Source organism: Fukomys damarensis, unplaced genomic scaffold (genome assembly GCF_012274545.1).
Source record: "Fukomys damarensis isolate Sample0158 unplaced genomic scaffold, DMR_v1.0_HiC HiC_scaffold_13, whole genome shotgun sequence".
NCBI classification, from domain to species: domain Eukaryota; kingdom Metazoa; phylum Chordata; class Mammalia; order Rodentia; family Bathyergidae; genus Fukomys; species Fukomys damarensis.
The window spans coordinates 12383577-12397582 of NW_022900925.1; the positions used below are offsets into that span (position 1 = coordinate 12383577).

Consider the following 14006-nt stretch of genomic DNA (forward strand, 5'->3'; position numbering starts at 1 on the left):
TATAGTCTTTTTTTTTAAACTGACACAGGATTGAGGCATTTTTTTTGGATATTAAAAGGATGACAAGAAATGCAAGAAAATTGCTTTCCATTTTTGTTTTTCTGAACACACACACTGCCCTTAAAGAATATTCTAACAGAAAGCACCAGAGAAGTTCATTTAATTCCTTCTTGTGGTAGCAAAGTAAGCCAGCCATGTGACCATCTGAGAAATTGTTCTCTAGCTTTTCTGCAGATTAAAGTTATATGGAAAAATGTTTAAAATTAACCTATGCATCAATATATATCAAAATCTTCATGATTAGAACTTTAGTGCCATTTATTTTCCCTTTTGGTCCTTTTTTATTTTTTGGTAGTTATCTTCTGTGCAGTTCTAATTCAGGAATATGCTTACAAAACACAATCCAATACAGCGTAGTACTTAAGTGCTGGCAGGTTATGTTCCTAAGTCCAGGAAGGAAGGCTGTAGTGTGCCTTGCAAAGACAGTGTGTTAGGTAAGTTTTGTTCAGGTATAAGCTATTGCACTTTTGGTCACGAGTAATTCAATGTTAATGAATCAAATATATATGTATCTAAACAGAAATATAAAACAAGGCTCTGTATTGATCAGTTGATGAAAATGTTGACCAGATACTAAAAGAAATGTAATCCTGTATTTCCCCTGGGAATAATGGCACAATCATCACAATGAAGGGTCCTATACTGAAGACAAGATTTAAGACTTTAGGTTAACCTGAGGGCTTCATCAAAAATGATTATCACTGATCCTGCCCCTAATCCCACCAAAACACAAGGAAATAGATAAACAAATACATCAATGTATAAAGAGAAAAGGACAAAAGTAGATGAGAAATGGTCAGATTTTTCAGAGAGTAAAAACCACATGAAGAATCATAACTCACTGAGCAGAAAAGAGCAAGTCCAGAGGAAGCTGAGACCTAAGGGTCTGTAGGGGTGCTAAGGATGAGCAAGCTGATCTGCCCACAAACATCAGAAAGGCTCAAGTGGGGCAAGATGTGGGATAGAAAACTGGTTGGAAATTTATAGAACAAAAATAGGTTTTCTTGTTCCTGCATATCTCTGAGTGGTTAGACTGACAGATTTCCACTCCTACTTCTGGCAGTTAAGTGACAATCTCTTCTCTACCCCCACAAAAGAAAGAAGGTATATTCCTTAAAAAATATAAACCAGTAATTTAAAACTCAGTGCAGTCAGATGTGGGGCGCATACCTGTAATTCCTAGCTACTTACAGAGGCTGAGGCAGGAGGATCGCAAGTGCAAGTCCAGCTGGGTAACTTAGCAAAACTGTCTTAAGATGCAATTTTTTTTTTTTTTTGAGACAGGGTCTCACTATGTAGTTGAAACTGACCTGGAACTCACTATGTAGCCCAGGCTGGTCTCGAACTCACAGCGATCCTCCTCCCTCAGCCTCCGGAATACTGGGATTACAGGCGTGCACCACCACGCCTAGCTTTAAGATGCAATTTTAAAAGGACTGAGTGATAGCTTAATGGTAGAGTGCTTGCCAAGCATGTGTAAGGCCCTAAATTTGATCCTAGTCTACTAAATATTTAAAAAAATAACCTCAGCTCAATCATCAGTCAAGTATAAAAAGAGATACAAACTTTTAAGTCTCAAGAAATTTCCTCCAATACCAAAGCAGAATAAAGAATATCAAGAGAGTAAACCAAGAAAGTGGCCGACACGGACACTAAAAGTGAAGAAGCTAATATGGGAGGAAGGAAACCCACACTCAATATGGCCCAGAACGAGAGCCACTTGGCAGAGAAGTGAAGACAGGCCAGATTAATGTGGAAGGAAGGGACAGGGCCCTCTAGAAAAAAAGCAGAGGTGAGGTTGAAAAATAGGGATTAACTGCTATTTTATTTTTCTCTTATAAAACTTTGTTTTAATAGATCTTAAACTTCTGTGACAGATTTTTGGTTGAGTTGTTTCCATTAAAAAATGTTGATTTAAAAAATAACTTAAGCTGGGGATTTAGCTCTCAATGGTTCCACCACCTGCTTCACAAACACAAGGTCCCGAGTCCAATCCCTGGTACAAAACAAAAAACAAAAAACAAAAAACCCACAAAAAAACCTTAAAACTGCCACACACACAAAAAAAAACAAATGATCCACACAACATTCCCCTTTCCTTCTGAAGGTTTTGCAAGGCACTGTTGTCATTACACTTAAATGGCCAACTGGAAGAGAGTTTTGAGACTGGTCTTCCGCCACTGACTAAGTATGGAATGGCAGGTATTAATGATAGTATTCATTTAGCCTCTTGAGCTTTCTGGGCAGACTTGGTGACCTCGCCAACTCCAACAGCCTTCTTGTCCTCTGCTTTGATGACACCCACAATTGTTTGCCTCACATTGTGAAAGGCAAAATGACCCAGAGGAGGAGAGTCAGAGAAGCTTTCAATAAACACAGGCTTGCCTGGGAGCATTATCAATGACGGTGACATCACCGGATTTCAAGAATTTAGAGTCATCCTCCAGCTTCTCACCAGACCGGCAATGAGTGATGGATCTTTTAGCTCAGCAAACTTGCAAGAATGTGAGCTGTGTGACAACCTAGTACAGGGGCATAGCCAGCTGTGATCTGGCCTGGATGGTTCAGGATAATCACCTCAGCAGTGAAACCAGCTGCTTCCATTGGTGGGTCGCTTCTGCTGCCCCCAGCAACGTTGCCACAATGAATATTTTTGCCAGACATGCTCTTGACATTGAAGCCCACAATGTCCGCAGGAAGAGCCTCACTCAAAGCTTCATGATGCATTTCAACAGACCTTACTTCAGCTGTGACACTGGAACAAAGGTGGCCACCATGCCATGTTTGAGAACACCAGTCCCCACGTGAACCACAGAGACAGTATTTACCAATCCCACAGACATCCCGGAGAGGCAGATACAAAGGCTTGTCAGTTGATCAAATAGGTGGTCAGATGCAATCTAAAGCATCAAGCAGTGTGGGTTCACTGGCATTGCCACCTTTATGAGTGACTTTCCACCAAGGCATATTAGCACTTGGCTTCAGCAGTTGGTCACCATTTCAGCCAGAAATTGGCAGAAAAACTGCTGTGTCAGGTTGTAGCCAATTTTCTTAATGTATACATTCTGACTTCCTTAACAATTTCCTCATATTTCTTCTTCCAGGAGGGTGGCTCAGTGGCATCTGTTTTGTTACACCAATTAGTTGTTTCACATCCAGAAGGGGCATGTTCACCGTTCTGCCCATTCTTGGAGATACCAGCTTCAAATTCACCAACGCTAGCAGCAACTATCAGGACAGCACAGTCAGCCTGAGACAAGCCTGTAATCAAGGTGGTTTTTTTTTGTTGTTTGCTTTTTGTTTTTTGTTTTTTGCAGTATCAGGGATTGAACTCAGGTCCTTGTACTTGCCAGGCAGGAATGACACGGCACCACTGAGCTAAATCCCTAGCCCTGTAATTGAGTTTTTGATAAAGGTTCTGTGTCCTGGGACATCAACGATAGTCACATAATACTTGCTGCTCTCAAATTTCACAGGGAGATGTCAATGAAGATACACACTCATGGTAAATTTTGGCTTATCTAAGACCCAGGCGTACTTGAAGGAAAGCTTCCCCTTCTCAGCAGACTCCTCAAGTTTTTAAATGGTTCTTTTGTCAATGCCACCACATTTATAGACTGGATGACCTGTAGTGGTAGACCAGCCTGAATTCACTGTCAGGATGATTATGATATTGATATGAGCTTTTTACTTTCCCCTGTTGACTTTGATTTAGTGGTGCTTTTTTGCAACACCTGTGCTTTCACAGCAAACTTGCTGCAAAAAAGGCTAACTGATATCTTTGTTTATCAGGAAAATTAACAGATTATTAGCTAGTGTATGCAGAAAGTTAATAAACATGTAAAAGAAGAAGCAAAGAATAAAAAGGGAGGCAATTATTAACTCCTGGAATATTTTAAAAACTTGTTTAAGGAAGAAATGTAATCATAATACTACCTATCTCAATAATGAAACATATTTTGCATGCTTTTATTTATTTTTAGGCTGGGAACAGAATTTGGGTAAGAGTCACTCTGTCTTGCATGTTTCTAATAAAATGATATCCATGAGGAATTTAAATTTTGACTCTCTCTAAAAAGAATGGTTTTAGAGTATAGTATTCATAAAAGATTATCCATTCTTCAAACTTTAGTAGCTGTGGGATCATATTTTGACGCTACACAGCTCCATTTCCTGGAAAAGATGACCCACAGAAGGGTGGATAAAAATGCTGCAGCCAGAGGCTTGCTGCTTATAAAGGCAAGTGTGGCCCCAACCAAGATTTCATCATCATGACCTTTTCCCACCCAGCAGTATATTATGTCCTTTGATGGGATGTCACCTTTCCAGCAACAAGAAAATAGCTCTATATTAACTCTTGGTCATACCTCTGTACTTCAGAACTGAAAGTTTATGTCCACACCTCAAAATTCATACACTGAAGCTCTAACTTCCAATGTGATCATATTTGGAATGAGGCCTTTGAAAGGCAATTAAATCTAGATAAAAATCTCTCAAAAGGAAATTAGTAACCTTCTAAAAAGGGGAAGAAGTAGGGCATGCTGGTGCATGCCTCTAATCCCAGCACTCAGGAAGCTGAGGCAGGATGATCACTAGAGTTTGAGGGCAACCCGGGCTACATAGTAAGTTCAAGGCCAGCCTGAACTATACAGCTGTCTCAACAAACAAACAAACAAACAAAGAAGAAAATTAAAGAAAAGAAAAGAAAAAGAAGAGAAGCAAGAACTTACTTTACTAGGAGAGGACTTAAGACAGCAGCTGTCTACAAGTCAGGAAGAGCACATTCACCAAACACCTTAATCTTAGATTTCTTAGTCTCCAGAACTGTGAGAAATACATTCCTATGGTTTATGTCCCCTAATCTGCAGTATTTTAGGGCAGCCTGAGCTAAGATACTGCCTGAGAAGGCTGCAGAGTGCTTCTAGGGGTGGCAAAGCTCATGATGCTTTATGGTCTCAATTAACAGAGAAAAATTGCCCTTTAGCCCAATCAACCACTGCAACTCCAGGGCCCACAAGCATGGCGTAAGCCCTTCACCAGTCCTTTGTCCAGCTTTTCTATAAGTCTAAAATCTAGCACTTGGTTCCTATACAGACGCAGACACGTTTCACTGACCTTTCAGCTATCAGCCATGGGTTGAAGGAGCCTACAGCCTCATGAGATATGATCCGGAGGTACTGCTCAAACCGGCTGCAGTAGTCATCAATGCTGTGCTGCATGCTGCGTGGGACAAACAGGGGAGTCCAGCCTTTCCTCTGCTGGGAGTCTTCTGCAACAGAGGGAAGGGGAGTCTCTCTTCTCTCTGATCTCTCTGTTTCTACACTTTCATCTAGGGAACTGAAAAGAAATAAAGAGGATGAAGGCATTCAAAATCATTGGTGAACTAGAGTGAACTGTTAATTTACCCTGATGGTTTGTTAAATCAAAAGCTCTCCTTCATTTCTTTTTTTCCTATTGAACAAAACTCAACATCTTGTCACTATTCATTATTCCCCTTTCACTGTGCTCATCCTCAACCCCATAAGCATTACTGTTTCTTACACTAATTCTGAGAGCAAATCATGCAGTAAACAACTAGCACAACCGACATGTACCAAAGTAATGCTCTCAATATGACTAGCCAGCTGACTGTTGCTGAGTACCAAAAGGTCCCCAAAGATGCAACACATTCAATGTCCGTCTCAGATCCACAGTTTTACTGAGTTTGCAGATCTTGCTCTAAGAACGCCCCTCTGTCTTAAGGAAACTGAAGGACCCTGGAACTCAATAAGTCAAAGACAACCAACTAGCCCAAAAACAGACAAGGTTCCTAACACCTACTCGGCATTGCAGGGCTTTTCTAACATGATGGTAACTGCTGGATCCTTGCCAAGTGCTGCCTTTGTGATCCTGATTAGAGGAGGAGGCAGTGACCTTTCATTTACTGCTGGGGTTTTCTGATCTAGAAAAGAAGAAGGACAAAGTGATAGCATGTAATGAAAACTGATGCCTGTCTTAAGAGTTCTCTTAATGGCCAATAACCTAGGAGGAAGTCACATGCATATCTCTCTTTTTTTTTTTGTTTAGGTACTGGGGATCAAACTCGGGACTTTGTGCTTGTGAGGCAGGCGGCAGGACCACTGAGTTAAATCCCCGGCCCCAACACACACATATCTCTTAAGCATAAAGGACACAACTAGCAGTTCAAAAGGAAAAAGTACTCTTGTTTTAAATGCAAAGGTGAGTTTAAAAGTTAGAAAAACAAACCAATGAAGACTCAGTGTTAAGAAAGAAGGAACTCCTTTCCAAGCCTCTGTCAGCTGCGAGGAAGACTTCTGGAGGTCTGTTCAAGGCTCTAGACTATGCTGAGTGGCATTAGCACTGGCTACCCATTCAAGGAGTCTGAAGCAGCTAAGTTTATTTTTTGACCTTTAAATGCTTTGATTATTTAAGAAAAACACCACTCACACCTAAACACTTAATTAGCTGATTTAATTTGTCTCTGGGCACTGCTGGAAAAAAATCTGCGTGATGATAGTCAAAACATTAATTTGTTAACTACAACTTGCAGGATTGACACCTCTTCAGAGTTTTAGATCATTTCTAATGTATTTCAAGTGTAGGAAGCTCATCTGTCCTTCTTGGTAGGGACCATCTAAATGTCACATAACTTTCTTTGACTCATATGCTTATAATTTCTTACTGTCAGACTGCCTGGGTTAACTTTTGTAAAAATATAACTGAGTATAATTTTTAATTGTTCATCAGCCTAAGAGATATAGATTAGATACTGTACAATTCAAAGATCACTTTAAATTTGGTTTTATGATGCAACTTAGCAAATAAGCAGAAGTGGAAACATAAGATTTTTATTATAGTTTCATAATCTGAAATTACAAATATCTAAAAACTCATTTCAGGTCTTAATATTAGGTGTTTTTGTTGTTGTTTTGTTTTGTTTTTTTGGTACCGGGGATCAAACTCAGTTCCTTGTGCTTGTGAGGCAGGCGGTGGAACCACTGAGCTAAATCCCTGGCCCTCCGGTCTTAATATTCTAAAGAGCTCTTTTTCATTGCACACCTAGGATCTATGCAAAATCCTAGATAGTGGCCATAATTTAAATTTTCCTTGAAAAGAAAGAATGAGAAATCCTCCCTAAGACTGTCTTCTATGTGATGTCAACCAAACCTCCCATGAAACAAATTGCTCTTCAATGTTTCCCTTTCCTGTTTCCATCTGAAGGAGGCTAAAATGATTAAGAGTGATTGGAAGGGCCCCTTCGGAAGGCAGTTGAGGACATGACTAAGAAGAACTCTTTGGTCTCAAAGAATCTGTGGCTCAGTTGGAAGAGATAAGACATTTTCACAAACAGCTCTACCACATGGTAGAGCATGCTAGAAAGTGCTGTGGGAGTTCAAAGACAAAAAATGGAGGAAGGCAGCAAAAGTCTAGCACAGAGATAAAGGTCAAGTACCCTTATCCTAAGTGGTTAGGATTTGTGTTTCAGATTTTGAAGATCTTCAGATTTTGCAATATTTGCATAGACATAATTGGGTAAATCTCCCTAATGTGAAAATCTAAAACTCCAATAAACTTTGAAAGTATTTTGCATTTTAGATTTTGAGCTTAAGGATGCTTAGCCTACATTAGGAAAAGAACTGCATAAGTAGGATCCAATGAGCTGTGCCTTGAATACTCAGGTGCTTGCTCTGTGAGGATAAGAACCAGGGTTGGAGCAGTGCTGGGAGGAAAAGAAGGAAAAGAACAACAGGAACAGAAAACTCTGCTTGAAAATTACACAGTGTAAGAAGAACACATTAATATTGTGTTTAGGTGGCTCATCTTTCTGCCAAAATTTTACACAGATTTCTTTTTCCAAGATAAGACTCTGAACTCGTATTTTAAAATAATTATATGTGACATATGCATTTGTAAACCTTCTCTACCCCTAATTTTCTTTACAATTCTAGTAAGTATAGTACTCATAGTACTTAAATTCCTTTGGAAGTAAATACTTAATCATATTTTATTCTCCTTCTTTCACTGAGGAAGGCAATAACTGAGAAGCATGAGTCAGATGGAATTTGATTAATACTTCCCAGCCAAAATTGTGACAGTAGCCTAGCAATTGCAGCCAAAATGTGTATATATGAATTTTGAAAAGTGGAGGAGAAAAGCCAAAGTCTTTTCAACAATAGTGCTAGAACATGTGGATAGACATCAGGTAAGGAAAAAAAAAAAAAGCCTTATCCAAAAGAGAATCACAGATCTAGACATAAAAGCTAAAACCATAAAGCTTCTGGAAGAAAACAAAACAAAACAAAATCTTATCCTGAGGGTGGGTAAAGTTTCCTTAGACCATATAACGCCAAAAACATATGAGAAAAAACTGATGTTGGATTTCTCAAAATTAAAAATTTAATGCCTTTTAGAACATACATAGGGAAGCCACAGAGGGGGAAAATATTTGCAAAACATTTATCTCAGATTAGTGAGCACCAGGAGTCAGAAATGAAGACTGGGGAGTAAGAGCTAAAGGATAACAGGTTTCCCTTTTGGATGATGAAAATGTCCTGGAATTCAGAAAGAAGTGATAAGTGCACAACTATGTGAATATACTAAAAACTATAAACCACACACATAATAGGGTGCATTTTATGGTATGTGAATTACATCTCTGTAAAGTTGTTATTTCAGAAAAACAAAACAGGGCTGGGGATAGAGCTAGCGGTAGAGCACAAGGGTTTGATTTTCAGCACTACCAAAGACAAAAAGACAAAAAAACAAAACAAAACAAAAACCAATGAGCAAATTAAAAAATAACAACAACAACAAAAGCCAATACATTTGACATGAACTTGCTCCCAGCACACATAAAGGAGCCCTACAATTCTAAAATAAAAAGACAAACCCAATTTTTTAAAAAGACAAGTAATTTTTGACACTGCACATAGGATGATATACAAGTAGTTTACTGCCTTAGTCACTTTTGTCATTGCTAGCACAAAATACTACATGCTAGGAACTTAGAGGAGAGGTTTATTTTGACTCAATTACAGACATGGCTTGGCACAAGAAGGCTGCTCATGTTTTGGCGGCCAGGAAGGAGAGAGAAGGGAGGAGGAAAATAGAGGGGCACATGCCCACTGGCCTGCTTCTTCCAACAAGGCCTTCTCACCTCTTAAAAGCACATTTAGTTCTGAACTCAATCACGGATTAATGCATGAATGAATATCACACCCCATGATCCAATCACCTTCCAAATGCCCTGTCTCTAATTGCATGTGCTTTGGGGGACATTCCAGATCCAAACCACAACACTAATAATCATAGGAAAAGGTAGCAAGTATCATTACTACTCAAGAAAAGTAAATTACTGGGGTTCAGTCTCTAGTACTCACCCCCATAAGAAACAACAAGAAAATGAAATTAAAACAATGAGATATCACTAAATCCCCACCAGAATGATTACAATTAAAAAGGCTGATACCACCAAAAATGGGGCAAAGGACATGGAACAAGTGAAGCTCAGTGCAGACAGGAATGTTGATGGGTACCTTAAGTGGTATAGCCACTTTGGCCAAGGTTTGGCCATTTTTTATAAAGTTAAATACACCAATCACATGACCTGGAAAGTCTTAAGTATTTATCCAAGAGATACAAAAAATTTATAGTCCATACAAAAATTATACATGAATATATTCATAGCAGATCTATTCCTGATAGCCCCAAAATATAAGCAACCAAATATGAATCTATAGGAAACTGACAAAAGACATGTGGTATGTATATCACAGCAGTAAAAAGGAATGAACTACTGATTCAAGTGTGGTGGAATGAATACTGGCCCCACAAGATGTCTATATCCTAACCCTGGGACCTGTGAATGTCACCTTATTGCAAAAGAGACTTTTATTAAGTTAGGGATCTTGAGATAGGGAGATTATCCTGGGTTACTGGCAAGCACTAAATGTGACCATAGTGTCCTTATAATAAGTAAACGGAGGAAGATTTGACTATAGAAGAGGAAAAGGCCATGTGAAAATGGAAGCAGAGATTGGGGTAATAAAGATAATGAATGCCAACAATCTAAGAAGCTGGAAGAAATTTAAGGAACACATTTTCTCTGGAAGCTCCAGAAAGCACTACCTACACCCCTAGCACCTTGATTTCAGCCCTGTAAAACTCACTTCAGACTTCTGACCTCCAAAATGGCAACAGAATAAATTTATGTTTTAAGTCACTAAATCTATGAATTAAATTTGTTTGTAAACTTAAATTTGTTAAAGTAGCAACAGCAAATAAGCAACATAAATAAATCTACAAAACACTATGCTAAATTAAATTACAATAGCACTTGTATGAAATTCCAGAATAATCAAAGTCATTTACCAAGTAGAGCCTGGTGGTGGGGAACTGACTGGGAAGGGCATGAGGGATCTTTCTGAGGTGGTGATGTGTGCTATGTCTTGATAAGCATTACCTATCAAATGACAGTTAAGATCTGTGCATTTTGTTGTATGCAAATTTTATCTCAGAAAAAAAAAGAACCATAAATATTAAACTCTAGCTGGTGTACATGCTGCATATTTAGAGGTGAAGTGTTCTGATAACTGTCAACTTTGATTATTTTATTTTTTTCTTTTGTGGTACTGAAGTTTGAGCCCAGGGCCCGAGGCATGCTAAGTAAGCACTCTACTCTTAAGCCACATCCCCAGCCTACTCTGAAATGCATTTGAAATGCAAAGACATGATGAACTGATAGGCCAGATGTGGTGGCAACCATGCCTGTAATCCCAGCATTTGGGAGGCAGAGGCAGAAGAATCACAAGTTCAAGTCCCATCTAGGCAACTTAGCAAGACCCTGTCTCAAAATGAAAAATAAAATGCTGGGGATGTATAGTTCAGTGCCAGGGTTGAAGAAATGATGAACTAATGGATAGAAGAATAAAGAGATAAGTGAAAAAGTACATATTGCAAAATATTAATTGTACAACATAGAAGGTGGGTATATGAGAATTCACTGTATAATTTTAATCAATTTTTCTATATATTTGAAATGTTTTGGAATACAAAGTTGGGGAGAAAAGCGGGGAAAACACCTACCATTTCTTTCTTCCTGCATCCATAAATGAGGATCAGCGTATACAATTTTACTGTATCTTTGGCGAACTGTCTCCTGGTATTTCTTTAAAAAAAAAGTTTTATTTATGAGAAGAAATGAGTTTCATTATAAAACAGACCTAGGAAGGATGGAAAAGTTCAGGAGACACCATCAATACAGACAAATTGCTAGGAATGAGCATCTGCCAGACCAGGACTGCCAGATCAGGACATGATCAAGAGGTGAAGACTACAATAAAATAATGCAATTAACATAGCTGCAATCTGGACCAGCACTGTCCACTAAAACTTGTTGTGATGACAAAATGTTCTTTATGTGCCTTGTCTAAAACAGTATCCATGAACTACGAATCACTTGTAGTTGTGTTCTAATTTTAATTAATTTACATTTCAACAAGCAGATGTGCTTGGCAGCTACTACTGGGGACAACTCAGGCCTGGACAGTTATACCCGAGAAAGGGAAAGCAGTTGCCAGACTAAGGAAATGTGTATCTTTAAATTTCAAAAATCAACGAAAATTTATTTTCTGTGTAATTTTCCTATTTAGCAGCAAAAACTAAATGAGATTTAATCACAGAATAATTAAAAAGAAAATGCTTAACTTGGTGCCAGGAAACTTGAATTCTCATCCTAGCACTCCCAGCAATTTTTTTGTGTGACCTGAGGCATATCACTTTTTCACTGTGGGTCTCAATTTAACTGCTCTGAATAATCCAAGGCTTATGTTGAGTAATGTCTGAGATCTGAGGTTTTATGAGAAAAACATTCTAAAAGTAGTATTATAGAAATTGATATTATCTGTGACTTGAGAATATTACACTCTTGCTTCTAGAGAAGATTACACTCTTGCTTCTAGAAGAAGCAAGTGAAGAGTACTTACAAACTGTCAGATGAAACAAGTCTATGCTCCCATTTGTGGAACTAAATCCTGACCCCAGTGGTTTTGGAGTCACAAAATCACTGCTGTTAGGGGGACAATAATAATGATCGCTAAGTGGATTACATGTCAGACAGTATGCTGAATCTCGATGCCTCGTTCTATTTTCAAAATCCTTACTTATTAGATGAGAGAAAGTGACTATAAGGTTATACACTTAGTTGGTAACCGAGCTGGGACTCAGAAGCAGAACCACATAACTCTGACATATTAAACACTAGAGACGTGAGAAAGAACAGAGGTGAGTGCTCAGTGGATAACCATATCAGCAGCCCCCGACCTTACTTCCATTTCCTCCATTCGGAGCATCATGGTCTCCAGGTCTGGGCTGTCCTTACTGGCCCCTAGGGTGTGTAAGGTTTTTGACCCCAAGTTCTTATCATGAGTCATAGCCCAGAGCTCATGAGCAGTGTCTTCCAAAAAGTCATCCAGCTGATGACTTTTTCTGTGGCATTCAGAATTAACTGCAGTATTCTATAAAACAAGGGAAGGAGGGATGGAAAGGTGACACAAAGAAATGAGAGAAATTTATTATAAGATCATTGCTGATCATAATAAACCAACAGCGTAACGATCCAACTGGCAGAGTTTCTATGGAAAAACTAACCTCTCCTAAGTCAGTAAATATTAAAAGCACTATCATGAATACAGTTTTTATCACAGTCATTAAAATGATAGTATTGACTGTGTAAAACCATTATTGTCTATGCAAATTAGCATTTCATCTGTTTGCCAGTTGGTAGAACATATCTTGCTTTTGCCATATTCAGCAGAATGTACATGTATTTTACATGTCACACGCTCCAGGGGACATGGCTTTTGCCTTTTGGGTCAATGCTTCTGTAAAAGCCTTATGACATCACAAACATCAGGATTGTCTGTCTTTGCCTGAGACTCTATGGTTATAAACTCAGAGTTTTATAATTGGCCTTTTTCAATCTTACAGCTTTTACATTCACAAAATGTTTTATATAGCTTGCATATATATAATATGCATTTTATTTTTCCCGACCTTAATACATGTCTATAGTCTGCTCTGAAAGAGTCTTTTACAAAATCTGGGGGGCAAAGCATAAGACATTCATGGGATTAAAGCATGGTTTTGTCCACTCACAAACCTGCAACTTTGGGCAAGTTTATCAACCTTTCTGGGCCACAGTCTTCTCATCTGTACTACAGAAATAATTTTGTATTTCAGAGTTAAAAGGATTTCATGAGAACTTGTTTGTTAGAACACTTAGCACAGTGCTTGGCATTAAATAAGACAGTGAAAGTTTACTTCTAAAGTAATTTTTTTTTTTTTGGGTATCAGGGATCAAACTCGGGTCCTTGCACTTGCAAGGCAGGTGGCAGAACCACTGAGCTAAATCCCCGGCCCTTCTATAGTAAATTTAAAAAGCCGTTTCAACAGTGTGCAGAAAAAATATATTAATGACTAATAAAGATATGAAAAAAATGTTCAATCTTAATCAGAGTTAAAGAAATAAAAATAACTGGCCAATATAATGAAATTACAAAACATCTAGCCAACTTAGCAAACAAAGAGATCTAGTAAAATGAGACATGTGTGTTTACCTGTGTAATATTTTCCATCTATAAAGAATGGAAAAGAGAGCCAGGGATTTAGCTCAGCAGTTTGGTGGCCTGCCTTGCAAGCGCAAAGACCTGAGTTCAATTCCCAGCACCAAAAAAAAAGAATGGAAAACTGCCACTAAGAAGAATAAAGAAGGTCTCAATGTGATGATATGGAAAAAGCAACAAAATACAAAGAAAGCTGTTATAGAACAGCATCTGATCTGTTAGAGGGATGGTTTAGCTTTTCATATTATACTTTTTCTGAATTGTTTGTATTTTTGGCCACATAATATATAAATTTTAATTCTTAAATAAAAACCATACATTAAA

General features: G+C 38.4%; 1 protein-coding gene and 1 pseudogene across 4 annotated transcripts in view; both read right to left on the minus strand.

Annotated features, from left to right (window-relative positions):
- Window positions 1–14006, minus strand: part of Kiaa0753 (KIAA0753 ortholog) — a 73593-nt gene that overhangs the window by 10666 nt on the left and 48921 nt on the right. For all 4 annotated transcript variants that reach the window (XM_010611339.3, XM_010611337.3, XM_010611340.3 and 1 more), the window contains exons 15-18: window positions 12387–12575; window positions 11146–11227; window positions 5881–6001; window positions 5176–5397 (exon numbers count right to left, since the gene is read on the minus strand). In XM_010611339.3, the coding sequence (XP_010609641.1) occupies window positions 5176–5397; window positions 5881–6001; window positions 11146–11227; window positions 12387–12575 (614 nt within the window). The remainder of the gene's footprint in view (window positions 1–5175; window positions 5398–5880; window positions 6002–11145; window positions 11228–12386; window positions 12576–14006) is intronic.
- Window positions 2142–3361, minus strand: LOC104853442 (annotated as a pseudogene).